Source organism: Globicephala melas, chromosome 8, assembly GCF_963455315.2.
Source record: "Globicephala melas chromosome 8, mGloMel1.2, whole genome shotgun sequence".
NCBI lineage: Eukaryota > Metazoa > Chordata > Mammalia > Artiodactyla > Delphinidae > Globicephala > Globicephala melas.
In genome coordinates this window covers 35494503-35520182 of record NC_083321.1, presented here as the reverse complement: position 1 = coordinate 35520182, position 25680 = coordinate 35494503, and the positions used below count along the sequence as shown (strand labels likewise).

The following is a 25680-nucleotide window of genomic DNA, read 5'->3' as shown; positions in this document are numbered from 1 at the left end:
AATGAAAATACCCACCCAGGTCCAGGCGTGCATAGTTCTAGAGAGTTTGGGGCTTGCTGGGTTTGTGAAGGAAACTTGGGGGTTTTTGCACTTCCCTGGGCTCTGTCAGCAAATTGGCACTTGTGTTAGTTTCCTAAGGCTGCTACAAAGCACTGTAAATCGGAAGGCTTAAAAACAACAGACATTTGGTCTCTCTCAGTTCTGGAGGTTTGAAGTCTGAAATCAAGGTGTTAGCAGGTCCATGCTCTCTCCAAAGCCTCTAGGGGGAGGATCCTTCCCTGCCTCTTCCAGCTTCTGGTGGCCCCAGGCACTCTCTGGCTCGCAGCCCTTCAGTGTCTGCCTGTCACATGCTGACATCTGTTACATCTCTGTCTTCACATGGCATTTTCCTCTTCCTATAAGGACACCAGTCACATTGAATTAGGGCCCACTAATGACCTCATCTTCACCTGATGATGTCTGTAAAGACTCAATTTCCAAATAAGGCCACATTCATAGGCACTGGGAATTAGGACTTCAACATATCTTTTTTGGGGGACACAATCCTATCCATAACAGCACTATCCTCTATTCTCTCCAGTTTTACAGGGAAATGTGTTGTGCACCCATAAATATGAAGGTAGTTGGAAGGCTGTTTGGACAAAGGAGAGTGACTTATGGAGGGGACTGGAGGGCAGTATATGAGATGGAGAGTTTCTCAGCCTTGGATACTAAGGAGTCTTCCTCATTCTTCCTCTCTGAAATCCGCTGCCCTACATAGAGTCAGCAGTGGAGCAGCTCCGAGGGTCAGTGGGACATGGCAGTCTTACTGTTGCCTTGGTGATGGTCAATGAGAAATGTCAGTTCTCTATGCTGCTTCCTGGGAGAACATCCGTTGATTCATTCAGCAAAGGTTTATTGAGCTCCTAAAATGTGCCAGGCACTGTTCTAGGTAGAGAGATATGGCGGTGAACAAGGAAGACGAAAATCCTACTCTTGTGGCATTCTCTGGGGGGGAGACAGAATAAATGTCAACAAATCAATTGATATTTCAGATAGTAATAAGCACTATAAAAACATGAAGCAGGGTTAGGAGACAGAGAGCCATGGGCGTGAAGTGAGAAACTTCTTTAGGCAGGTCTCCCCGAGGAGTTGACATCTGAGCAGAGATGTAAGTCAGGTAAAAAGTGAACCACACAAAGATTTATGGAAAGAATGTTCCAGGCAGAGGAAGCAGCACATACAAAGACCATGAGGAGGGTGTGAACTTGGAATGTTTGAGGAATAGCAAGATGCTGGAGTGAATGAAGGGGAGAGGGAGAGAGAGCTGGGAAGGTGGGCAGAGACCTTGTAACATGTTTGGATTTCTTCAAGATATGATGGGAAAATGCAGGGGAGTTTTGAGCAAGGGAACGTGATCTGATACATGTTTTACATGTTTACATGCCTGCTGGGGGATGGCTGAATTGTCAGGGGCAAGAGGGGAGGCTGAGAGAATGATTGAGAGTCTAGGGCAGTAGCCGAGGGAAGGGGTAGTCATGGATTGGAGGAAGGTGGGAGTAGTGAAGGGTGGTGAGAAGTAGCTGATTTGGGATTTTTCTTTAGGTCTAAGGGAAAGCAAGTCAAGGATGACCCCACGTCATTTGGTTGGAATACCTGATGAAGGCTGGTACCATCTCCTTAGAAGGCAGCAGGAAGGGAGTTTGGAGGGGGGCGAATCAAAGGTCCTCATCTGGCCACATTACAATTTTTTTCATGATCATTAACAAAGTTTTTTAAAAACAGGTTTATGGATATACAATTCACATATTATACAACTCACCCATTTAAAGTGTACAGGTCAATGGCTTTTAGAATATTGTGAATATCTGTGAGAGTTTTACGTCCATCACCACAATCAATTTTAGGACATTTTCATTTCCCCCCAAGTAAACCCTGCGTTCCTTAGCTGGCACCCGCCAAGCCTTCCTCCCCCTTCCCCCTGCCTTAGGCGACCAAGAATCTACTTCCTGTCTCTATGGATTTGCCAATTCTGGACATTTTATATCAATGGAATAATACGACGTGTGGTTCTTTGTGACTGGCCTCTTTCACTCAGCATAATATTTTCAAGATTCATCCCTATTGTAGCATGTATCCGTACTTCATTCCTCTTTATTGCCGAATAATATTCCATTATGTAAATATACTGCATTTTACTTACCCACTCGTCATCAGCTGATGGGCATTGGGGCTGTTTCTACTTTTTGGCTATTATGAATAATGCTGTTACGAACATTTGTGTACAACTTAGTGTGTGGCCATATGTTGTCAGTTCTTGTGTATGTACCCAGGGGTAGAATTGCTGGGTCACATGGTAACTTTACGTTTAACTGTTCGAAGAACAATTTTACATTCTTGCCGACCAGCAGTATATGAAGGATCTAATTCCTCCACTTCCTTGTCAACATTTATGATCTGGCTTTGTGATTTTAGCCATCCGAGTGGGTGTGAAGTGATACCTCATTGTGGTTTTGATCTGCGTTTCCCAGCTCGCTAATGATGTTGAGCATCTTCTCATGTGTTTACTGGCTGATTGTATATCTTCTTTGGAGAAACGTCTATTCAGATCCTTTGCCCGTTTCAAAACTGGGTTACTTGTCTTTCACTATTGAGTTATAATAATTTTTTTTTTTTTTTTTTTGTGGTACGCGGGCCTCTCACCGTTGTGGCCTCTCCCGTTGTGGAGCACAGGCTCCGGACGCGCAGGCTCAGCAGCTATGGCTTACGGGCCTAGCCGCTCTGCGGCATGTGGAATCTTCCCGGACTGGGGCACGAACCTGTGTCCCCTGCATCGGCAGGCGGACTCTCAACCACTGTGCCACCAGGGAAGCCCTATAATAATTTTTAATAAATACAAGTTTCAATCAGATATAGGACTTGAAAATTTGTTTCCCATTCTGTGGGTTGTGTTTTGACCCGTCATGATGTCCTCTGAAGCACAAATATTTTTAATTTTGATGATGTGGCCATGTTACAATTAAGGCACCTGATAGGTAGTTGGGTATGTAAGCCTGGGGTTCAAAGGAGAGGTGGGGACTGGAGATACGCATGTGAGAATTATCCATGTGTAGATAGTAGTTAAAGCCAGGAGGCTGGATGGCAACACATAGGAGTAAGTGTGGCCGGAAGAGAAGAGGACCGGGGACTGAGCCCTGAGTCTCCCCAGTATTTAGGGGTCAGGAAGAAGAGGCAGAGGCATGATCAAAGGAAGCCTCTTCCTGGAGAGACCATGGAGGGAGGCCATTCAGAAGGGCAGGGTGGACTTGGGATGTGGTATTGGGTAAACCAAGGCTCACTGCTTTCACTGAGCATGGATCCCATTGCAGTATCCCAACAGCACAGCCATGTGGTCCCTTAATTGACACCACAGAAATTTGATAGACGAATTCTGTGAAGGTTACCTTAGGCTACACACTCCAAATCCCTACTTAAAGGCATTTATAGGAGGAGATTGAAGTACTTAGTTATCTAGGAAGATTTATGACCTTGTTAAGATTAACACTTGTTACTGCTAATGGATGTGATGCTGCAAAGCTTTGACAGAACATATGCCTTGCTTTATTTTTTAATGGAACATGCTAAAAGCTCCATCCCACAGGACCAACTAATTACACAGAAGCTTTAACAGAGAGAAAGCTCTAAAGGTCTGACTCAGACTACCTTTTCCCTTTGTTGGGGTCACTGTGACTTCTAGGATTTCTGAGATCAATAAAAGGGCCTTTAAAACAACAGTTCAAAGCCACGAAGGGCTGCTCCTGCTGAGGTGTATTTAAAATCCGTGGAGAGACAGGGGGCATGGGTCTCACAACACAACATGGTGTAGGGGAGTTCTCGTTCATTAGGCTCAACTAAACTTGGGGAATCCAATTTTCTGAAAGATGTGTGATTTTAATGTTAGCTTTAAATGTAACATGCTCCAGGTAGAAGGAAAAAGTCCTGACTCTGTAATGAAAACACACAGAGAGAGTCAAGGCAGACAGATCCCCTCTGGGCTGGAGCTGATCCCAGAAGAGATGGAGAATCAGTTCAGCCTTGACGTCAGTTTACCTCAATCCTTCAACTCAACTTTGGAGTGGCAGTACACTTCTTTGTTGGCTTCCCTTCTTCTACTTCAGCTGGTAGGAGCTGGAATTTATCTCTTGTTCATTTCCTTTTTCATCTGCTAAGGGACCACAATGCAAAGGGCCTAGTGGGACAGTGGCTTGCATACAGAAATATCCAGAAAAATAGGGCAGAGATCAGAAGAGTATGCAGATAAAACCTTCTCTTAAGGGCTTCCCTGGTGGCGCAGTGGTTGGGAGTCCGCCTGCCGATACGGGGGACACGGGTTTGTGCCCGGGTCCGGGAGGATCCCGCATGCGCATGGGAGGATCCCGCATGCCGCGGAGAGGCTGGGCCAGTGAGCCATGGCCGCTGAGTCCGCGCGTCCGGAGCCTGTGCTCCGCAATGGGAGAGGCCACAAGAGTGAGAGGCCCGCGTACCGGAAAAACAAAAAACAAAAAAACCCCACCTTCTCTTAATAAACTGTGTTGCAAGTTTGGTGACCTTCAGTGGTGGATCCTGGGATCATAGCGATGTAGGGGTTACGAGTACAGGGAGTGAGAGGGGGCACGAGAGGTGAGAAGGGCAGATCCTTATTAGTGAAGAGGATTCTGGAACGTTGGAATTGTCTCCTGGGAAATAAGGGAGGGTTGTGTTCAGAGAAGTTTCCCTTTCCTTCTCTGGGATCCCTGTTGCCAGTATCAGAGGTGTGGGGTGGACTCGGAGAGGGGACCAGTGCGAGCAAGCTGAGGAGTTTTAAATCACGTGGGGCTCATTGGGTACAAATCAAAGGTTCTGTCATGTCTGATTTCACGACTCTGCATCCTAGTTATAAATAACATTCCTGGATGGAAGTGCGACAAACCTGGGAACTATTTCTAGGGAAGGCTCGGTTCCAGAAGGGGGTCACATAGAAGGAGGAGGACTTGAGTTCTTTCCCACACTCCTAAAACAAAGCCCAGCTTTTCCCTCCGGGGAATGGTGCTCGGGAGGGTCCCAGAGGGACTGCGGGACAGGCCTAAAAGTGACTATGATGGCTTTTGACAAAACCATCGAGAAAGTCACTCAAGAAAAAAAAAAGGTTAGGAATTTCCCCTAAGTGGCAGCATCTGACCTGAGGAACCGGAAGGCTTGCAAGTAGACCCCCCAAACCCCCCGTGGCTCGCTCAGGCTCAGCGACCCTTTTTCTGGGCCCCCTGCCTCAGCGTCCTCTCCCTGAACCTCCAAAGCGTGTACCCAGTCAGAGGGACCCACCGGGGAGAGGGGACAGAAGGTGCAGGTGGCGAGCCGCGACTCGGCCATCATTCCCCTCAGGGCCCTACTCGCTCCTCGCCAACCAGTTGCCTAAGCAAATCCCGAGTAATTGTTTTCCGGGGAGGGGCTGGGCGCGCTCTTTGGCGCCACCTGGGTCGGGATTCCCCCTGGAAAAAAACCCACCCGCGGGGGCTCCGCGGTTCTCAGTCTCGACCAAGATGAACTAGGGCAACTTCTGCAGTCTCCAGCGCGGCACGGAGGCAGAGACAGCGGCGGTGGCGAGGCCGGCTCGTCTGGGCTGGAGAGCGTGAAGCCGAAGGGGTGCTTCCGCCTCCAGCTCCTCCCTTTTGCCCGCGGGTCCTGGGACTCCAGCTCCGGTGCTCCGAGGGGTAGCGGCTGCTGCGCCGTCCGCCCGGGTCTTCGCAGGGGAGGGGAAGCCGCTCCCAGCGCCGAGCGCAACCTGCCGGAGTGGCCGAGCGCCGCGCTCCTGCTCCAGCTCCGAGGAGAGCGCAGCCGCAGCGGGGGCCGGGGCCCGAGCGGGGTGCCGCCGCCCGCTCTGGGGGACGGGCTGGGGGCGGGGCGGCCGGGGCCGCCTTCCTGGGCGCGATCCCCGAGCGCAGCACCCGGCGCTGCCGAGCCACCTCCCCCGCCGCCCGCTAGCAAGTTTGGCGGCTGCGAGCCCGGCGCGCCTCGGAATCGAGGCGCATTTGTTTCCTCCTGGCTTCCGCGCGCCCGGTTCGGCGGGGACCCTTGGGAGCGATGCCGAAGGATGTGATCTTAATTGTGTGGTTTTGTGTGTGCACCGCCAGGACAGGTAAGCACGGCTGTGGCTGTCGGAGGGATCCAGGGATAGGGGGGAGCCGCGCCGCTGTGCCCGGCGCCCACCTAGGCGTGAGGAGAGCTGGAGCTGAGCTCTGCACTGGTCCGGGGAAGGGCGTGGATGGGTCCCTCGAACCTCTCTGCCCCGGTCCAGGTGAAAGGGTGAAAAGTGGGACTAACAGGCTGGAAGATGCCCCCCGAGGAGTGCCCCCTTCCCGGAGGACACGGCCTGGCGGACGCAGGAGTGAGGGGCGCGGCCATTCGGGCGCACCCTCCTGCTGCTAGTAACCGGCTTCCGGGTCGAAACCCACAGTAGGGCGGGTCCGCGAGCCCCACACCCGTGAACTTGACAGATGCGGTGGAAACCGCTGTCCTTGCGTCCCGCCGGGCCGCAGAGGGAGCGCTTCCGGCCGGCGGGCGCTGCGAGGGCCGGGAGGGCGCGGCGCGGGGTGAGGGCTGCGGGCGATCCTGGGATTCCGCGATCTCTTCCTCGTCCCCTCCTGACTCTTCTCCAGGGGAACTCCAGGAGTGGTCTCTCTTGCCACCCCTATCCCCCCCTGCCCCAGAGGGCAGGACAAACTGGGGGGAATTGGAACTGTGGGAGCAATCCCGGGGAGATTCTCTCAAGCTCGCACTAGTTTTCCCGTGCTATAACTGCACGTTGGGGGGTTGTAAAGGGGAGGCAAGGATAATTGGCGTAATTTTCTGAAGTCCCCACTTCTTTCTGCCTCCAGAGACGCAGTTGTGAGGACTCTAAGCGCGCCTCCTTCCTTCAGCTTCTACTCGCCCCCAGCCCCCATGTCCCTTGGGGTTTGGAGACCCTCTCTCAGCCGCCTTCTCCAGGGGACTAGTAGTAGATTTGGAAAGGTGGGGGTGGGGTGGGATGGAGGAGGAAATTAGCAAAAATAGGACCCTCCCCCCAGGGGTGGGGACCGGGCGTCGCGAGGTTTCATCCCTACGCTAGCCATCCTCGCCACGCGCGGCCGACTTTGCACCCCAGAATCGGTGTGTAGTCATTCCCTCTGCTTTTCTCTTTTATCACTCTCATTTTCCTTCTCTAGAGGCATAGCCTCCTTCCCATGCAGAGTTTATCTGTAGAGGGCTGGGGAGGGATGCCCGGCCTTGGTCCGCTCAAAAGTTCCCTCCGCTGGCCCTTTCCATTTTCCCCAGGACTGAGCGGGAAGCAGCTTTTCCTTTGCTTAATGAAAGAGCGGCGGGTGTGGACTTCTCCGGGGACAAAAGGCATCCCCATCCCTTTCCTATCTCCATCCGAGCTCCCCAGGCTGCCGAGGTGCCAAGACTCGGTCCAGCCTAGAATAGGTGCTTCTTGAGTGCCGGCCCATCTAGATGGGTTAGTCTTTTAAAAACCGAGAACACACTGGAAAAAACGCGCCCCCGGAAGATCAGGGCAGGCGAGGCTAGTGCAGAGCCTGGGCTGGCAGCCCTGCGTGCAGAGAATTGGAACCGAAGAGAGAGAAACTAGGTGGGGGAGAGGGCAGCATCGGGCATTTCAGGTCTCAAGTGCACATCACAACCAAATATACTTAACGTCCTTTGTTCTCATTACTCTTTTGAAAAGTCGGCAAAAAGTGCTTCCCCCAGAAGTGGACTGTGTCTCCAGGGCACGTTGCTTTTGGAGATCTTTAACGACACTGTCTTTTCCCCTTCCCCACATCAAGCCCCTTTAAAACTTGTAAACAGTCTCTTGCAGGGAAGATTTACTCCTGTATCTATTCATTCATTCAGCGAAGAGTTGAGTGTCTTGCTGGGTGCCAGGATTGCTTATATAAAGAGGAACCGGCTTGCTTGACTTCCAGAAACTTGCAGCTTAGCTGAGAATCTAGATAGAAACTGAAAAGCAGTTTTATTGTACAGCTTGATGGGGGTGGGGGGGGGGAAGAGAGGTGGGAGTACAGGAGTTTGTATTGAGGAAACAGAGGAGGGGAGGTAGGAGTGAATTCTGGGGAGGGGTGGTCGGTAGTCAGGGAGGTGACGTTTGAAAGTTGTGTCTGGAAGGCTTTGTAGGGAGTTTTCCAGGTGCACAGAGTAGGGAAAGCATTCCAGGCAGAGGGCACAGCTTGTCCAAAGTCAAGGAAGCATGGAAGGATCTGCCCATTGGTTGTGGCAGTTGCTTAGGGAGCTTGAGTTTTCCATGCCACTTGGTACTCTTTGAACACCAGAGGCTGCCTATTTCTTCTACAGAAATTATCAGAAGAATGAGAAAGACGGGGGGAATTATATCTCACTTCTTTCACTTACAATTTCTTGCAGCTTGAGGTGGTCTGATGAGCAATTTTTTTCTTTGGTTTTGGCCAGGAACCATCATACGAGCATCACACATCCATCCTCTGAGGTAGCTAAGCCTGGCTCTCAATTAGTTTATCAGGAAAGTTTATTTGTCAAGTGCGACAATTGCTGTCTGGGCTGTTAACAGTCCAAGATGAAATAAACACGTGGTTCACTGAGTGAGCTGCTCAGATATCACTGCCTTTTAATGGAAATGAACAGATGGTATCAGGCACATTTTAATTAAAGCAGCACTGCAGTGCAGTAGCAGTTACATATGAAAAGATCTAATGATAGGTGTCACAGGAAGCTGCTTAAATTACTCATTGTTCAGAGAATTTGTTTTAAAGAGTAAAGTGGAGTCAAGAATAGGTCCTGTTCTCCAGTGCTGGTTATTTCTGGGTGAAAAAAATCTGAGATTTCCAGGTACCTCACTAATAATGAAAATTTAGAAGGCTGCGATAACAGCCGTAATAATACATTACGTCCATGAGTTTTCTCCAGTAACCTGGAAGTGTGAATAATGTAAAACTCAGTGATTACTCCCCCATGGCTTTCAAGTGTGGTTTGGTCGCCAGGGCAATGGTTAGAGGGAGCCCCTGGGGCTGAGTGGATGCCTTTTGCTGCCACCTGCTGGAAAGGAGAGCTTTTCTTTTAGAAGCACCTCCCAGGCAGTTCATTAACTATGAATTGAATAATAGAGCTGTGAACAAAAGCCTCCAGCCTCCAGTGATCATGTGAAATATTGGCTGACTTGGAACAGGCATAGAGCATGTTCTTTAAGGACGTTGCTTTCGGGGTAGTAAGAAACTTTGTAGGAGTCCAGAGGCCCAAGTCCGATCAAATGGTTGTGAAATCCTGCTGGTAAATGAGGTCTTGGAGCAACTCTGCAGCATCGTATTCCCCTGCATGTGCCAGAGGAAAACAGCTGCCACCATGCACAGTGAGCTGGATTAGATCTGAAGTGAGCCACGTCCAGGAGGATTCGCTTGGGAGCTTAGGCCTGGGACCCTGAAGGTGGACTGAGTGGGCTTTGGGCCTCAACACTCTCTGGGCTAGACTGAGGAGTGGCCAGCAGCAGGTGTCCTGGGAGATTAGGGTAGAGATTCTGAATCTCAGAGCCAGGCCTCAAGTGCCTCTGTGACATTGACATGCTGCCTTACAGGTTTTAAAAAATATTTTATTTTTCCCCAGAAGCTTTTTTTTTTTTTTTTTTTGCGGTATGCGGGCCTTTCACTGTCGTGGCGTCTCCCGTTGCGGAGCACAGGCTCCGGACGCGCAGGCGCAGCGACCATGGCTCACGGGCCCAGCCGCTCCGCGGCATGTGGGATCTTCCCGGACCGGGGCACGAACCCGCGTCCCCTGTATCAGCAGGCGGACGCTCAACCACTGCGCCACCAGGGAAGCCCGTTCCCCAGAAGCTTTTTATCCTGCTTAATTCCAATACCCAGCTTCAGCCATTTGAGAGCAGTTATGGCCAAAGTAGAAAACTTCAATAGAGTTTCCTTGGAAAGGGCAAGAGCTCCATGCTTGGATAAGAAGCAGAAACATTAAAATAAAAAAAATATTTTTATGGAACCAACACTTTCATACTGTATAAGGTTCAGGTGAAGCCATGCAAATGCTGCCTTATTAAGATTTTCTGATTCTTTAGGCAGTGGGCAAAGTGCTATCTTTTACTCATCCAGCTATTGGCACCAGGTATTTTCATCTTGAAGGGGACCACTTAGAGAAAAGAATACAGTTCTGTTTCTGGAAGCCTAATTGATTTCTCTTGTTCTGTTTTCATGGGATGTTTTCATGACTAGAGGAATACAGTTATCTTAAAGCCAGGGAAGCCCCTTCGCTTGCAGAGTATAGGGGGAGGGGTTAATATACATTTAATATATAGATTTCACAAAGCACGTCCAGGGACTTCCCTGGTGGCGCAGTGGTTAAGAATCTGCCTGCTGATGCAGGGGACACGGGTTTGATCCCTGGTCCGGGAAGATCCCACATGCTGCGGAGCAACTAAGCCCGTGCGCCACAACTACTGAGCCTGCGCTCTAGAGCCCGCGAGCCACAACTCATGAAGCCCACGTGCCTAGAGCCCATGCTCCGCAACAAGAGAAGCCACTGCAATGAGAAGCCCGCGCACCGCAATGAAGAGTAGCCCCCGCTAGCCGCACCTAGAGAAAGCCCACGTACAGCAACGAAGACCCAACGCAGCCAAAAAATAAAAAAAAAAAAGCACGGCCAGAGTGAGAAGCCCTTCTACGTCATCTGGGCATGTGGAGGGGTTGGGAAAATGGGAGCCGCCTGTATCTTTCGTATGATTCCAGTGGAGTTGAGGACCAGGGAGCTGGAATGGTCTGGAGAGCTGGTCCTGTGAAAGACAGACGCAGCAGACCCCAGCTGGGCACCAGATATGTGCTAGGAGTGTTCATACAGTTATCACTGAAACCTCACAAGGCTGGGAGGTGGGTATTGTCCCCATTTTACAGTTACGGGAAATGAGGCTCGGAGAAGTGAAATGATTTTTCCAAGGGCACAAATTTAGTAGGGAGAAGAGACGGGACTGAAAGTGGCTCTTAGTTTAGTGTTGTTTCCACAACACTTTCCAGATTGAGGTGTTCTCACATGGAGGTGGGAATCCAAGGGCACCATTGGGGGGTTCTGCCAGTTCTACAGAATCTGTGTGGGTGCCTTTGAGGCTTGTCCGGTTGCAGGGCTCCAAGTTTGGGAGATTCAAACAACTTAGGGATAACCATTATTGTGGGTCTTTAGTCCCCGCGTTGGTCAACTACTGCCACAATAATATTGTATAACAAGCCACCCTAAACTCAAAGCAACATTTCTTTCTGTTCACGCGTCTGTCGGTTGGTTTGGTATTGGCTCACTGGGGCCAGGTTGGGCTGGGAGTCGTTCCAAACCCAGGTAGGGTGTCTGCTCCGTGTGTCTTAGTCTCCTTGGAGCGTGGCCCAGTAGGGCCATGTTTTTCTCACTGTGATGCAGAGGTACAAGAGAACAGGCCCCACCACACAGGCACATCCAAGCCTCTGCTTGTGTGACATTGCTAACATACTAATGACCCAAACTAGTTACATGGCTGGGCTCAAAGTCAAGGGATTGGGAGGTTTACTCCGACTCTAGTGGAAGGACATGCAAAGCCACATAGCAAAGGGTGTGGCTATGGGAGGGGTAAAGATTTGTTTTTTTAATTTATTTTTGGCTGCACTGGATCTTCATTGCTGCGAGCAGTCTTCTTCTAGTTGCCCTGAGTGGGGACTACTCTTGAGGCGCGTGTTTTGCGGTGGCTTCTCTTGGTGCAGAGCACGGGCTTTAGGCGCATGGGCTTCAGTAGTTGTGGCACACCGGCTCAGTAGTTGTGACTCACGGGCTCTAGAGCGCAGGCTCAGTGGTTGTGGCGCATGGGTTGTGGCGCATGCACTCTGCAGCATGTGGGATCTTCCTGGACCAGGGATGGAACCCCTGTCCCCTGCATTGGCAGGTGGATTTTTAACCACTGCGCTACCAGGGAAATCCAGGGGTAAAGATTTGAAGCCAAGAATTCGGTCAACCATATTCCTTTTAGAAGGTTTCCTGGGCTCGAATGCCATCCTGTCCTCTCGTGCTATTCCTCAGGTATGCATATTGCCCTTAGATCACTGCACCCAAAGCAGTGATCATACATCCACTCATCAATTAATTAATCAGGTCCTGGGCTTCCCTGCTGGCGCAGTGGTTGAGAGTCCTTCTGCCGATGCAGGGGACACGGGTTCATGCCCCAGTCCGGGAAGATCCCACATGCCGCGGAGCGGCTGGGCCCGTGAGCCATGGCCGCTGAGCCTGTGCTCCGCAACGGGAGAGGCCACAACAGTGAGAGGCCCGCGTACTGCAAAAAAAAAAAAAAAAAATTAATCAGGTCCTAAATTCAGGGCCTGACATATATGAAGCCTTGTGCAAGACACTGGGGCTACAGGGATGCTTCCTTCCTCTTGTGTCCAGCTAAGGGCACATTTCCCAAACCACGTTCCAAATTCCTGGCCAGAGATAGACTAGTGTGGAGGTCCTCTGAGATCACTCTTAATTTAATTTCTGCCATGTAGGTGTAGAGCACTATAGATCAAACTGAAGTATTAGTTCCTTTCCTGCCTTTTCAAGGTGATCAAAGAACTGCTGGTATCTGAGCTCACTTGGAGAAAAACATTGCCAGTCTCAACAAGAGGCTTATGGTGCTGTGACCTGGGCTGATAGATGCCCGTTAGCGCAGTACTTCTTTGCACAGAGTAGGTACTCGGTCAGTCATCAGTCTTTGTGAATGGAGTCTGTGTCAAGCAGGTAGGATGGAACCTTAAGTGAGATCATAAGGTAAATCAGAGCACATCCCACTCTTCCTCCCCTTAAACACATACCTTAAAGCCCTCCATTGATACTCCATTGCAATTAGAATACTGTCCCTTTCCTTGTTGCAGCTCACAAGGCAGGGCCTACTCTGGGGCCTCATTTTCTACCACTCTCCCCCGGGCTCACTCTGCTCTGGCCACACTAGCCTTTTCACTGTTTCCTCTACACGCCAAGTTTGTTCCTGGTTTGCATTTGCATTTTCTGTTCTCTAAACCTGGAAAGCTTTCCCCTCCAGGTCTTCCCTTCCGGAATGACTGCACCATCGCCAGCCGCTATAGTCATCAGTTGTCTGCTCAGAGGAACCTTCCTCTACCACCCTTTCTAAGTCTCCACCCAAGCTGCTTTCTGTTTCATAACTCTGTTTTATTTTCTTCGTGGCATTTATTGCCATCTCAAATTATCTTATTTATGTATTTGTTTATTTTTTGCCCTCTCCTCACCCGCTGCCCTAGGAGTGCATGCCCAGGGAGGCCATCTCCAGTGCCTCGCAATGCAGTGTGTGTGTTACATAGAAAGCACTCAGTCGTATCTGTTGAAAAACGACTGAATGAATGAGTTGTCTTTGGGTAAACTGGTCTCGCATCTGGCTGCATTTCAGAGGACGAGGGGAAGCCTGACAAAAATTGAGAAGGCAGCTCTATGCATGTGCCTTTAATTTAACCCTTTGTCCACCTTCGGCTCCAAAGACCCTTCCCAGAGCCACCTTCTGTGGACAGAAGCCTAGATTGCTGCAGCAGCCCCTGTTTCCTAACAGGAAAAGAGTGAGGGGAGGGTACATTTCCTTCTCCAGTTCTGTGGGGAAAGGGGTGAGGGCAGGAGGACAGATGAGATTGTCACAGCGCTTGGTGCCCTGATGAAATGCACTCGGTCTCTCTGGAACAAATTGGGTGTAAGCTCTCCACATCTTGCCTCAGCGACTGCATTACCACCAGACAAACGTTGACAGTTGTTGCTGATTAAAACATTTCCAGCTGTGCAGTCAGAATTGCACTACTGAGGTGCTAAGTGTAGACAGGCACAGCCTTTAGGAATGGCTTAAACATGGTCCCTTGGAGTGATCGCTAGCCTTATTAATATATATAATTGGAAGCCACTTTGCAGTCAGGAGTGAATCATTCTGCACAACACCCTGTAGATGAGAGACAGGCTTAAGGATTTGCCTTTTTCAGATGAGGCAAGGGGGGCTCAGGGCCCTGTTTCTCTGTGCTAAGTTTCTCCAACAAGAGTTGTCAGGGTGTCTAACTTTTCACGAATCCCCTTGAAATCGACATCCATTGTTCTGAGGATCTCTTTCCTGGCCAGTCCCTCTGCCACCCTTATCCATCAGGGTCAGGATCCCTCTCATTTTCTTCCTCTTTATCGAAGGTGTTGTTGCCTCATTAATAGTGCTCTGTGGAGGTGTTTCCTGGTGACGGTGGTGTCAGATTTCACTACTGTATCAGTCTCTGAAGCAGGTAGATCAGGGCCACAATCCTGTATCCACAGTTCCCAAATCTAGAAAAGCTCAGAAACCCAAAGCTTCTTCATAACCCACCTGACAGCAACACCTACCCTGAGCTGAACTCCTCTGGTGGCAGAACTTGACCTGAACAGATATGAGGCTATTTATAGTCTTTATTTATACCAATTAGAGGACAATATCAGACTTCTTGCTCTACAAATATTGTGTTTGGTGATGGGGGACTGATGCAGACTTTGCGGAGGGTGTTACATAGAATGTCGTATGTGGGCCGTATTAGCTTTCCAACAGATGATCCAGTCTGAGTTCTGAAATATATTTGGCCCCTAGGGTTTTGCATAGGGATTATCAATCTGTCATGGGGAATGGGAGAGGGGGAAGGGATGAAAAAACCACAGTATCAGTGGGGGTGATGGAGCAAAGAGTTGCCTTCATTTTCCATCCGGGGAAAGAGCATCTCTAAGCGCTCATCACTGGGTTCCTTGTATTCCCCGCCACTCCTGTGGCCTCTGTCATTTCTGTTCCATGTTGCCGCAAGCACGTCAGCATTTTAAGCCAAGATGGCTCTTTGTTCCTTTGCAGTGGTGGGCTTTGGGATGGATCCCCACCTTCAGATGGATGTTATCACTGAGCTCGACCTCGTGAACACCACCCTTGGAGTCACTCAGGTGTCTGGACTGCACAATACCAGCAAAGCATTTTTATTTAAAGGTAAAGGCATTTTTCTCCTTTGCATGGGGGCAGAACTTGGGGAGGAGGGTCTGTCTGGGGACTGTTCCTCTGGTGTGTATGTGTCGGTATTTGTGTGTATTTGCTATTTCCCTTGTGTTACCGTCATGAGGAATGTTCAGAAATGCCGAGGGTGTTTAGATGTTTGGGGGGTGTTCTGAGGGTGTGGGAGGGGGCAGTCGGGGGCGTGCTGATGAAATATTTGGCTTGGCAGTGACGTATTTCCCGGGGGATTTTGGTGGGGCTCTAAAGTGGAATGAATTTGTAAAGTCCTTGAAAGCCATGGGCAGCCACATTATTTTTACAGGATATTTCTTCTACTGTTATTCCTATCTTTACCTATACCTACGTCCATTCCTGTTCCTGTATCTTTATCTCTCATTTAATGGGTGGACCATGCACAAAGAGGATGTTTCATGGCTGCATTTTCTTAGGGGTACAGCTTACTTGGTTCTGCCCACTATAAACTTGACTATAATTCATTAAATTGTTCAGCAAGCATTCATAAAGGCAGTGCAGTGCGCTTCTTAAAAGCCTGGGCTCTGGAGCCTGACTGCCTGGGATTAAATTCCAACCCTACCGCTTACTGACTTTGCGACTTTGGGCGATTCCTTAGGCTGACTCTGCCTGTGTCTTCATCTGAAATAATAGTACCTAATGGGGCAGGTGCAAGGATTAGAGGAGCTAATCCATTAAAGTGGTTCAAACAGTGCCTGATAACATAGTAAATCCCTGGTAAGTATTAGCTGTTATTATGGAACTCCTATTGTGTACCAGGCAACATGCTAATAGTAGGATTATTAGTAAGAGTAAATAAATGTGGTGAGAGAAACAGTCATTACACGAGTAATTATTGACTTCCAGTGGCTATACTTACCATGAACGGGGTGTATAGGTTGCCAAATAAGAGTATACAGGGAGATCTGATTTATTGGGAGTGGGGAGATAGTGGTGGTCAGGAAAAGTGACCCTGAAAAAGTGATACGTCAGCAGAAAAGTGAAAAATGAATAGAAAGCTTGTGTAGGAAGAGGTGGCGGCTCAGAGCATTCTGGGCAGAGAAAATAATATGTAGGAAGGTCTTAAGGCAGAAACAAATGGAAAGACATTTAGCGTGGCTGCAAGGTGGTGAGTGGCTGGAGAGGTAGGCAGGGGCTAGGTCACACTGGGCCCAGAAGGCAGAATTGATATTTAGCTTATATCCACGGGCTTGGGTGTACTGACGCTTTATGGCCAGTGTCTATTTTGATAGGTGGGAGGCCATGTACTTGTTAACTATTGCAAATATTACCCTTGCCCATAAGCCATGTTAGTTTTTCACTTTACTCTCAGATCAGTGGGGGCCTTTGATGAGTTGAAGGAGGGGAGTGATCTGATCAGATATGGCAGCCTAGATATTCCTCTATGAAAATGCCTGGCAGGCTTCTTTTAACCCAGCCTTTTGTGAAGATAACAGAAGGATTATTTTAGAATGACTGAACCAACATTATGGGATGAGATATATATATATATTCCCTCTGCAGAGAACTTAAACCTTCTTAGTAATATACAGCACATCTACAGATACTACTATATAATAATATATAACAAGACTACAGATATGTTAATTTCCACTTACTCTTACTAAGGAATTGGTGAAGTAAGTAAACTGGGCATGGTTGAGAGAATACAAACAGGATTAGTTTTCTCTTTGCATTGTGCAAGGTCTCTTCAGTTACTGTTGAGAGGCCATTCCATTCTTTTTTTCTTTAACATCTTTATTGGAGTATAATTGGTTTACAATGTTGTGTTCGTTTCTGCTTTATAACAAAGTGAATCAGCTATACATATATCTCCATATCTCTTCCCTCTTGCGTCTTCCTCCCTCCCACCCTCCCTATCCCTCCCCTCCAGGCGGTCACAAGGCACTGAGCTGATCTCCCTGTGCTATGCGGCTGCTTCCCACTAGCTATCTATTTTACATTTGGTAGTGTATATATGTCCATATATACACTACCACTCTCTCACTTTGTCCCAGCTTACCCTTCCCCCTCCCCGTGTCCTCAAGTCCATTTTCTAGTAGGTCTGCGTCTTTATTCCCGTCTTGCCCCTAGGTTCTTCATGACCATGGTTTTTTTTTTTTTTTTTTAGATTCCATATATACGTTAGTATAAGGTATTTGTTTTTCTCTTTCTGACTTAACTTCACTCTGTATGACAGACTCTAGGTCCATCCACCTCACTACAAATAAGTCAATTTCATTCATTTTTATGGCTGAATAATATGCCATTGTATATATGTGCCACATCTTCTTTATCCATTCATCTGTCGGTGGACACCTAGGTTACTTCCATGTCCTGGCTATTGTCAATAGAGCTGCAATGAACATTGTGGTACATGACTCTTTTTGAATTATGGTTTTCTCAGGGTATATATCCAGTAGTGGGATTGCTGGGTCATATGGTAGTTCTATTTGTAGTTTTTTAAGGAACCTCCATACTGTTCTCCACAGTGGCTGTATCAATTTACATTCCTACCAACAGTGTATGAGGGTTCCCTTTTCTCCACACCCTCTCCAGCATTTATTGTTTGTAGATTTTTTGATGATGGCCATTCTGACTGGTGTGGGATATCTCATTGTAGTTTTGATTTGCATTTCTCTAATGATTAATGATGTTGAGCATCCTTTCATGTGTTTGTTGGCAAGCTGTTTATTATGTTGAGGTAAGTGGAGAGATATACCATGTTCTTGGATTGGAAGAATCAACATTGTGAAAATGACTATATTACCCAAAGCAATCTACAGATTCAATGCAATCTCTATCAAACTACCACTGGCATTTTTCACAGAACTAGAACAAAATATTTCACATTTTGTATGGAAACACAAAAGACCCCGAATAGCCAAAGCAATCTTGAGAAAGAAAAACGGAGCTGGAGGAATCAGGCTCCCGGACTTCAGACTATACTACAAAGCTACAGTAATCAAGATAGTATGGTACTGGCATAAAAATGGAAATATAGATCAATGGAGCAGGATAGAAAAACCAGAGATAAACCCACGCACATATGGTCACCTTATCTTTGATAAAGGAGGCAAGAATATACAATGGAGAAAAGACAGCCTCTTCAATAAGTGGTGCTGGGAAAACTGGACAGCTACATGTAAAAGAATGAAATTAGAACACTCCCTAACAACATACACAAAAATAAACTCAAAATGGATTAAAGACCTAAATGTAAGACCAGACACTATAAAACTCTTGGAGGAAAACATAGGCAGAACACCCTATGACAGAAATCACAGCAAGATCCTTTTTGACCCACCTCCTAGAGAAATGGAAATAAAAACAAAAATAAACAAATGGGACCTAATGAAACTTAAAAGCTTTTGCATAGCAAAGGAAACCATAAACAAGATGAAAAGACAACCCTCAGAATGGGAGAAAATATTTGCAAATGAAGCAACTGACAAAGGATTAATTTCCAAAATTTACAAGCAGCTCATGCAGCTCAATATCAAAGAAACAAACAACCCAATCCAAAAATAGGCAGAAGACCTAAATAGACATTTCGCCATCCCATTCTTGATTTGAGAAGTGCTGCTGACACTTTGTCAACAGAGTTGCTATGGAAGCCTGGCTCATCTGTAAGCTTCATGAAAGCAGAAGTCTTCCTGTCTAAATACCCCTACATCTCTAGGGCCAAGTATTGTGCATGGCACACAGTAGGTGACAAGTAAACATTTTGAATTGAATTAAAATTTCCTCTGTCCAATGTGCTCTATGAAAGGCTTGTTGCCTACTTTATATGCTGGTCATTCACTCAATTTATTTATTCCCTGGGCTAGATCTCTGCTTTCTAATTTGGGTGTTCTCTGCTTTAGCAGCTGCTTTTGGGATGTCTGCCATCCCAAATCTCTCCAACAATAGGGAGAGATTTTCAGCTTCTTTGCTGGGAAGAGTAACTTTATTATGGGACTTTGAGGAGGTTTTTCCCTTTCAAGGTCTCTTGTGATGACCTTACCTGGATAATCTCTCCATCTCTGAATCTGTAATTTAATCACATCTGCAAAGTCCATTTGCCATGTAAGGTAACATATTTCATAGGTTTTGGCAATTGGGACATTGACATTTTTGGGGAGCCATTATTCTGCCTACCACAAAGTCTGCCCACTGGCCCCCAAAGATTCTTGTCTGCCCCACATGCAAAATACATTCACCCCATTCCAATATCTCCAAAGGTCTTAACCAATTATAACATCAGCTCAGAGTCTGAAATCTCATCCACTCATCAGTTGAAAAATTCCAAATCTCACTCTCTAAATAATCTAAATCAGGTATGAGTGGGACTCTGAGTATTTGCCATTTTGGAGCAAAATTACTCTTTATCTGTGGATCTGTGAAACTAGAAAACAAGTAATCTGCTTACAAAATATAATAGTGGGACAGGTATAGGATGCCAGTTATAGAAGTTCCTGTTCAAAAGGGAAAATTGGAAAGAAGAAAGGGGTCACCAGGCTCAAGAAAATGTGAAATCCAGCAGGGCAAACTCCATTGGGTTTCAGGGCCTGAGGATCATTCTCTATGGTCCTTGACTCTGCCTTCTGGGCTTGTGACTCTTTCCTCTGAATCCTTCTTTTTCATGAACAGTAGCATAGGTTTGTAGTTGAATAGTTTTATCAACCTGTTTCTTGCTTATAGAATTTTGGGAGTCGATCAGCCTTCTTTCATTTCATGTTCTTTCTGTCCCCTTCAGTCCAAGTTGGCAGTGTTTCTGCTGGTATAACATTCTCAAGAACGCAGAGGGTCTCCTGTCCATTAGACAAAAGGCTCATTTACAGATCTTTCCGAGATAATCTAATCTCTATTTCTGACTTCTGCTGGGATGGCTGAGGGGATCCATGAATTACAACCATGATCTCTTCAAAGAACCCTCTGTGTGACTGAATATTCTGACCCTTTGGTCCTTCAGAGTCACTAGCAAAAGGTGGTTCAACCACACCCTTGGCTTTTTTCCAGAGCAGACTTTTCCTGACAGTGAATCTCCTAATTTTATTGTCTTTTCCAATCTGGATAGGCTGGGAATTCTGCATATAATCAGTCCTGGTTCCTTTTTGCTTAACAGCTCTTCCCTCAATCTGTCTTTTTCTTCTTACCTTTTACTATAAGCAGCAAAGAGAAACCAGGCTGAAACTTCAACACTTTGCTTGGAAATCAGAAGTCAAAAATGGGCTTTAAAAAGGGCTAAAATCAAGGTGTTGGCAGAGCTGTGTTCCTTCTAGAGCCTCTATAGGATAATCCATTTATTGTTTTTCCAGCTTTAGAGGCTTTTACATTCCTTGGCTTGTGGGTGCATCACTTCAACCTCTGCTTCTGAGGTGACATTTCCTTCTCTATGTTTCTGGCATGTTTTCTTCTCTGGTACTGACTCTTCTGCTCCCTTTTTCCCTTATAAGGACCCTTATGGGTCCTTTTCCCTATATTGGGTCCACCTGGATAATCCAGGATAATTTCTTCATATTAAGATCCATAACTCAGTCACATCTGCAGTGACTCTTTTGCTGTGTAAAGTAATATATTTATAGATTTTTGGGATAAAGATGCAGACGTCTTTTGGGGGTAGGGAATATCATTTTGTCTGCCATAGGATGGCTACCCTCTGTTGGGCAGAAATATGAGCAATATGATATTTCCAGTTTACTCCAGATAAGTACTCCTTTCCAGTGCAGCACTGCCCAATAGAAATATAAGTAAGTGAGCCATATCTGTGATTTTAATTTTTGTAGCAGCTGTATTAAACATGTAAAAAGAAACAAGTGAAATTAATTTTAACTATACATTTTATTTAACCCGATATAGGAAAAATATTATCATTTCAACATATGGTCAATACAAAAAATTATTAATGAGATATTTTATATTTTTTTCAAAGTCTTCAAAATCTAGTCTATAATTTATAGTTACAGTTATAGTTAGAGTATACAGTAGATTTGCCAAGTTATTCCATACATAGTTTTAAGTATCATTAAAAAATTTAACAGCTTTGTTAAGGTGTAATTGCTTATAATAAACTGTGCATATTCAGACTGTATCGATTGTTAATTCTGATATGTGAATGCATCGGTGAAACCATCATCACAATTAAGATAATGAGCATACCTATCTCCCCCAAAGTTTCCTCTTTTTAAAATAATCCCTCCTTCCTATATTTCCCAACCCCCATCTGCAGGCAACTACTAATCTGCTTTCTGTCACTATACAGTAGTTTACATTTTCTAGAAATTTTATATAAATAGAATTCTACAGTGTCTAGTTTTTTTTTTTTTGATCTGAATTCTTTCACCTATCATAGTTATTTCGAGATTAATCATATAGTAACATGTAAAGTGCTTTTCTTGTAGCCAGTATATAGATGGGTCTTACTTTTTTTTTAAACCAGTATGATAATTTCTGTTCATCAAGCTATTTAGATCATTTATACTAATGTGATTATTGACAGTGTCATATTTAAATCTATGCTTTTGTTGTTTGTTTTCTGTCTATCTATTCTTTGTTTCCTTTTTTCCCTCTTTCTGGCTTCTTTTAGATTAATTGAACTTTTCAACTGATTTTTTAAAAACTCTTTTGTTGGCTTACTCATTGTTTCATTATTTTAGTGGTTGTCTTAGGGTTTATAGTATACATCTTTAAATGACAACAGTGTACCTTCAGGTGATACAACTTTATGTATGTAGTAAGTATATTTCAAGAGTATGCATCTCTCCCCCTGACACTGTACTATTGTTGTCATACATTTTACTTTTGATTCTGTTATAAACTCCATATTACATTGTTGTTATTTTTATTAATTAGTCAATTATCTTTTGAACATATTTAGATAATAAAAAAATCAATCACATGTTTACTCTTGTAGTTACTGTTTCCTGTGTTCTTCAGTCTCTTGCGTGGATTCATATTCCCATCTGGTATCATTTTTATCCTGCCTGACGGACTTCCTTCAACATTGCTTTTAGTGTAGGTCTGCTGGTGATGAATTCTTTCAGATTTTGTATGTCTGAAAAAGTCTTCATTATTTAAAACAATTTTTGCTGAGAGTAGAATCTTGGGTTGACAGTTTTATTTCTTTCAGTACTTTAAAGATGTTGATCCACTGTCCTCTCACTTGCATTGTTTCCAGTGAGAAATCAGTTGTCGTCCTATTTTTGTTCCTCTGTAGGTAATGTAACTTTTCCCCCTGCTTTTAAGACTTTCTCTTATTGCAACTTTAAGTGATTTGATTATGATGTACCTTGGTCTGATTTTCTTAATGTTTCTTGTGTGAGGGAGTTATTGAAATTCATCACATTTAGAAAAAAAATGGCCATTATATCTTCAAATATATTTTGTTTCTCTTTCTTTCCTTTAGGGACTCCAATTATGTGTATATAAAGCTGATTAAAGTTGTTCCATAGCTCACTGATACTCTGTTCATTTCAAAAATTCTTCTTTTTTCTCTCTATGTATCATTTTTGATAGTTTCTATTACTTTGACTTCAAGAACTGTTTTTCTGTATTGTTTGCTATTAGTATCATTCTGTTTTTTTTTATGTCATGTGTAGTAATTTCATCTCTGTACATTCAGTTTGACTCTTTAAAAAATCTTCCATGCCTTTATCTAACTTTTTGAATAGATGGAGTACAATTGTAATAACTGTTTTAATATCCCTGACAACTAATTCTAATATTTGTGTTAGCACTAGGATGATTCTGATTGACTAACTTTTCTCTTCATTACTGCTTCCTTGTATACTTGGTAATTTTTGATTGAATGCCAGACATTGGGAATTTTGCCTTGTTTGGTTCTGGATATTTTTGTATTATAAATATTCCTGAGTTTTGTTTTAGGACACAGTTAAATTACTGAAAAACAATTTGATCCTTTTGGATCCTGTTTTTTTTTAAATTGAGGTATAGTTGATGTACAATATTATATCAGTTTCAGGTGTACAACATAGTGCTTCACAATTTTTGAAGGTTATGGATCCTACTTTTAAGATTTGTTAGATGGCTCAGAGCAGTGCTAGTGCTAGTATATAGAATAGAATTAATTATTTCCCATCACTGAGGCAAGACCTTCTGTGTACTCTACCCAGTGCCCCATGAATCATGGGGTTTTCCAGTTTGAGTGGTGAGAAGAGGTACTCTTCTTGGTCCTGTGTGTATGCCAGGCACTGTTGCCTTTTGGGTGGTTCTTCTATGTCAGCTGAGAGAGTTCCATATTTTTCTCTCTGCCGTTATCTCTCACGTGTGCTGTCCTGTGAAATCTAGGTGCCTTGGTCTCCCCACACTCTCAGCTTCTTCTCCTCAATTTGAGTGAAGACTGCTGGGCTTTGCTTGCATTTCTCTTCCTTATGGCACAGCCTGGAAACTCTCAGAGGGGTAAACTTGGGTAATTGTAGGGCTCATCTCTTTTGTTTTCCGTCTCTTGAGGGTCACTGTTCTTCTATTGACTGATGTCCAGTGTCTTGAAAACTGCCATTTCATTGAATATTCATTTAAATTCAAACTAATTCAAATTAAATAAAATTAAAAATTAATCTCCTCCACCACACTAGTCACATTTCAAGTGCTCAATTGCCATATGTGGCTTGGGGTTACCATATTGGACAGTGCAGGTCTAGAGAGGCTCAGAGATTTTAGCATTTCACCACGGTTCAGTTAATATGAGCAAGGTAAGAAATCCTGTCTTTCAAGTTTAATACATGATAGTAAGGAGCAAACTACTTAATCCCTCTACCTCACAGTACCTCCATTTACTCACTGATAAGATGGGGTAGTAATTGTACTTACTATATATGGCTGTAGTGAGGATGAAATATTTATACACATAATAAATTAATACACATTAATACACACAACACACTGTATTTGGTACATGGCAAACTCTTGTTAAATGTGAGTCCATGCATTTTTAAGTAATAGGGTATAACTTTGGTCTTCTTCTCCTATGTGTATCATCTGTCTTGTGTGTTGTTAATGTCAGATTTTTTAAAAAATTTACTTATTTATTTATTTTTGGCTGCGTTGGGTCTTCACTGCTGCATGCGGGCTTTCTCTAGTTGCAGCGAGTGGGGGCTACTCTTTGTTGCGGTGCGTGGCCGTCTTATGGCAGTGGCTTCTTTTGTTGCAGAGCATGGGCTCTAGGCACATGGGCTTCAGTAGTTGTGGCACGTGGGCTCAGTAGTTCTGGCGCATGGGCTTAGTTGCTCTGCGGCATGTGGGAACTTCCTGGACCAGGGCTCGAACCCGTGTCCCCTGTATTGGCAGGTAGATTGTTAAACACTGCACCACCAGGAAGTCCCTTAATGTCAGATTTTAACCTGCAGACGTAACTTGGGATAGTGGGAAAAGCAGAGGGTTGGGGAGGGGGCAGAAGATTAGGGGTTAGCACTTTGTATGTATTAATTTATTTTACCTTACTACACCATATAAGGTAATTATTATCATGCTTCCATTTTATCAGTAAGTAAATGGAAGTACCTTGAGGCAGTACTTAGGGGGACCAGTGGATATGTCTCTTAATGTCTTCCAGCCTCAGTTTCCTCATCTGGAAATGGGATTGATTGTAAGAATTTTATGACAATGTGTGAGAAAGTACTTTGAAATGTAAGTATAACTGATGCTGCCTGGGTGGGAGCTAAGCCAGAGCCAGAGCCACAGAGACACGGAAACATGGAAGCCTGAGGTGACATGTATCACCCTGGCTGTCCTGCTACTGTGGCTTGTTCTGTTCCCCTCTGCCACTCACTCATTTTCCCATGAGCTGGAAGTGGATCACCCCACTGGCTGAGACAGGTTGTCTTGTGGAAATGAGAAAAAAAAAACTATTATATATAGTATGGATAAACAATCAGGTCCTACTGTATAGCACAGGGAACTATATTCAATATCCTGTAATAAACCATAATGGAAAAGAATATGAAAAATAATATATATAGACGTATAACTGAATCACTTTGCTGTACACCAGAAAATAAGACGACATTGTAAATCAACCATACTTCAATAAAATAAATGAAAAATAAAGAAAAAAGAGAAAAATATAAAGTATAAAAAACAAATTCATTCTCTTTCCTTCCTTTATTTTTATTTCTTCTCCTATTTCACCATCCTAAGGCCAGCTCTGAGTTGATGTGTATTGAGGGAGTGAAAACCTTCATTTCAATGCTAGCCTCTTAATATTGATAGATTTAAGTAGAAAGCCCAGTTAACTGGAAGCACTCCTATTATACCAGCTCCAAAGCCTGATAGGATTTATTTTCTGGCTACTCAGCTTTTTAAGGTTATCTTTGTCACTGCTGTCCTTGTAGAGTGTAAAGGCTTGAATGAGGAAGATTTTTATTGTCTTCTTACCTGAAACAAATCGTATTTTAATAGGGATTGGTGATGGGGGCGGGGAGAATAAATGGCTATGTGTAAGACAGTCATAGATCTTCTCTAAGCTGAAAAACATCCTAAATATTGAATACCAGAATCAGAGTTTCAAAAATCATCCTGGAGTATTTTGCTTTGCTTTGAGTGGGACTCACAGAAGCTCTGATGGTTTGGGACTGTACTTCTCCCTGACTGGCCATGTCTTAGCGTTGAGTAGTTGGGAGGATTTGTCTGTCTATTGGTGTTTCATTTATAAAACTGAATTAGAATATACATGAGTGCAAATTCTTTAA

General features: G+C 45.1%; 1 protein-coding gene across 2 annotated transcripts in view; it reads left to right on the top strand.

The window, feature by feature from the left end:
* The first annotated feature begins 5954 nt into the window (after positions 1–5954).
* NELL1 (neural EGFL like 1) overlaps positions 5955–25680 on the top strand; it is an 874935-nt gene continuing 855209 nt past the window's right edge. For both annotated transcript variants that reach the window (XM_030864871.2, XM_030864870.2), the window contains exons 1-2: positions 5955–6130; positions 14849–14977. In XM_030864871.2, the coding sequence (XP_030720731.2) occupies positions 6076–6130; positions 14849–14977 (184 nt within the window). In that variant the 5' untranslated portion in view covers positions 5955–6075. The remainder of the gene's footprint in view (positions 6131–14848; positions 14978–25680) is intronic.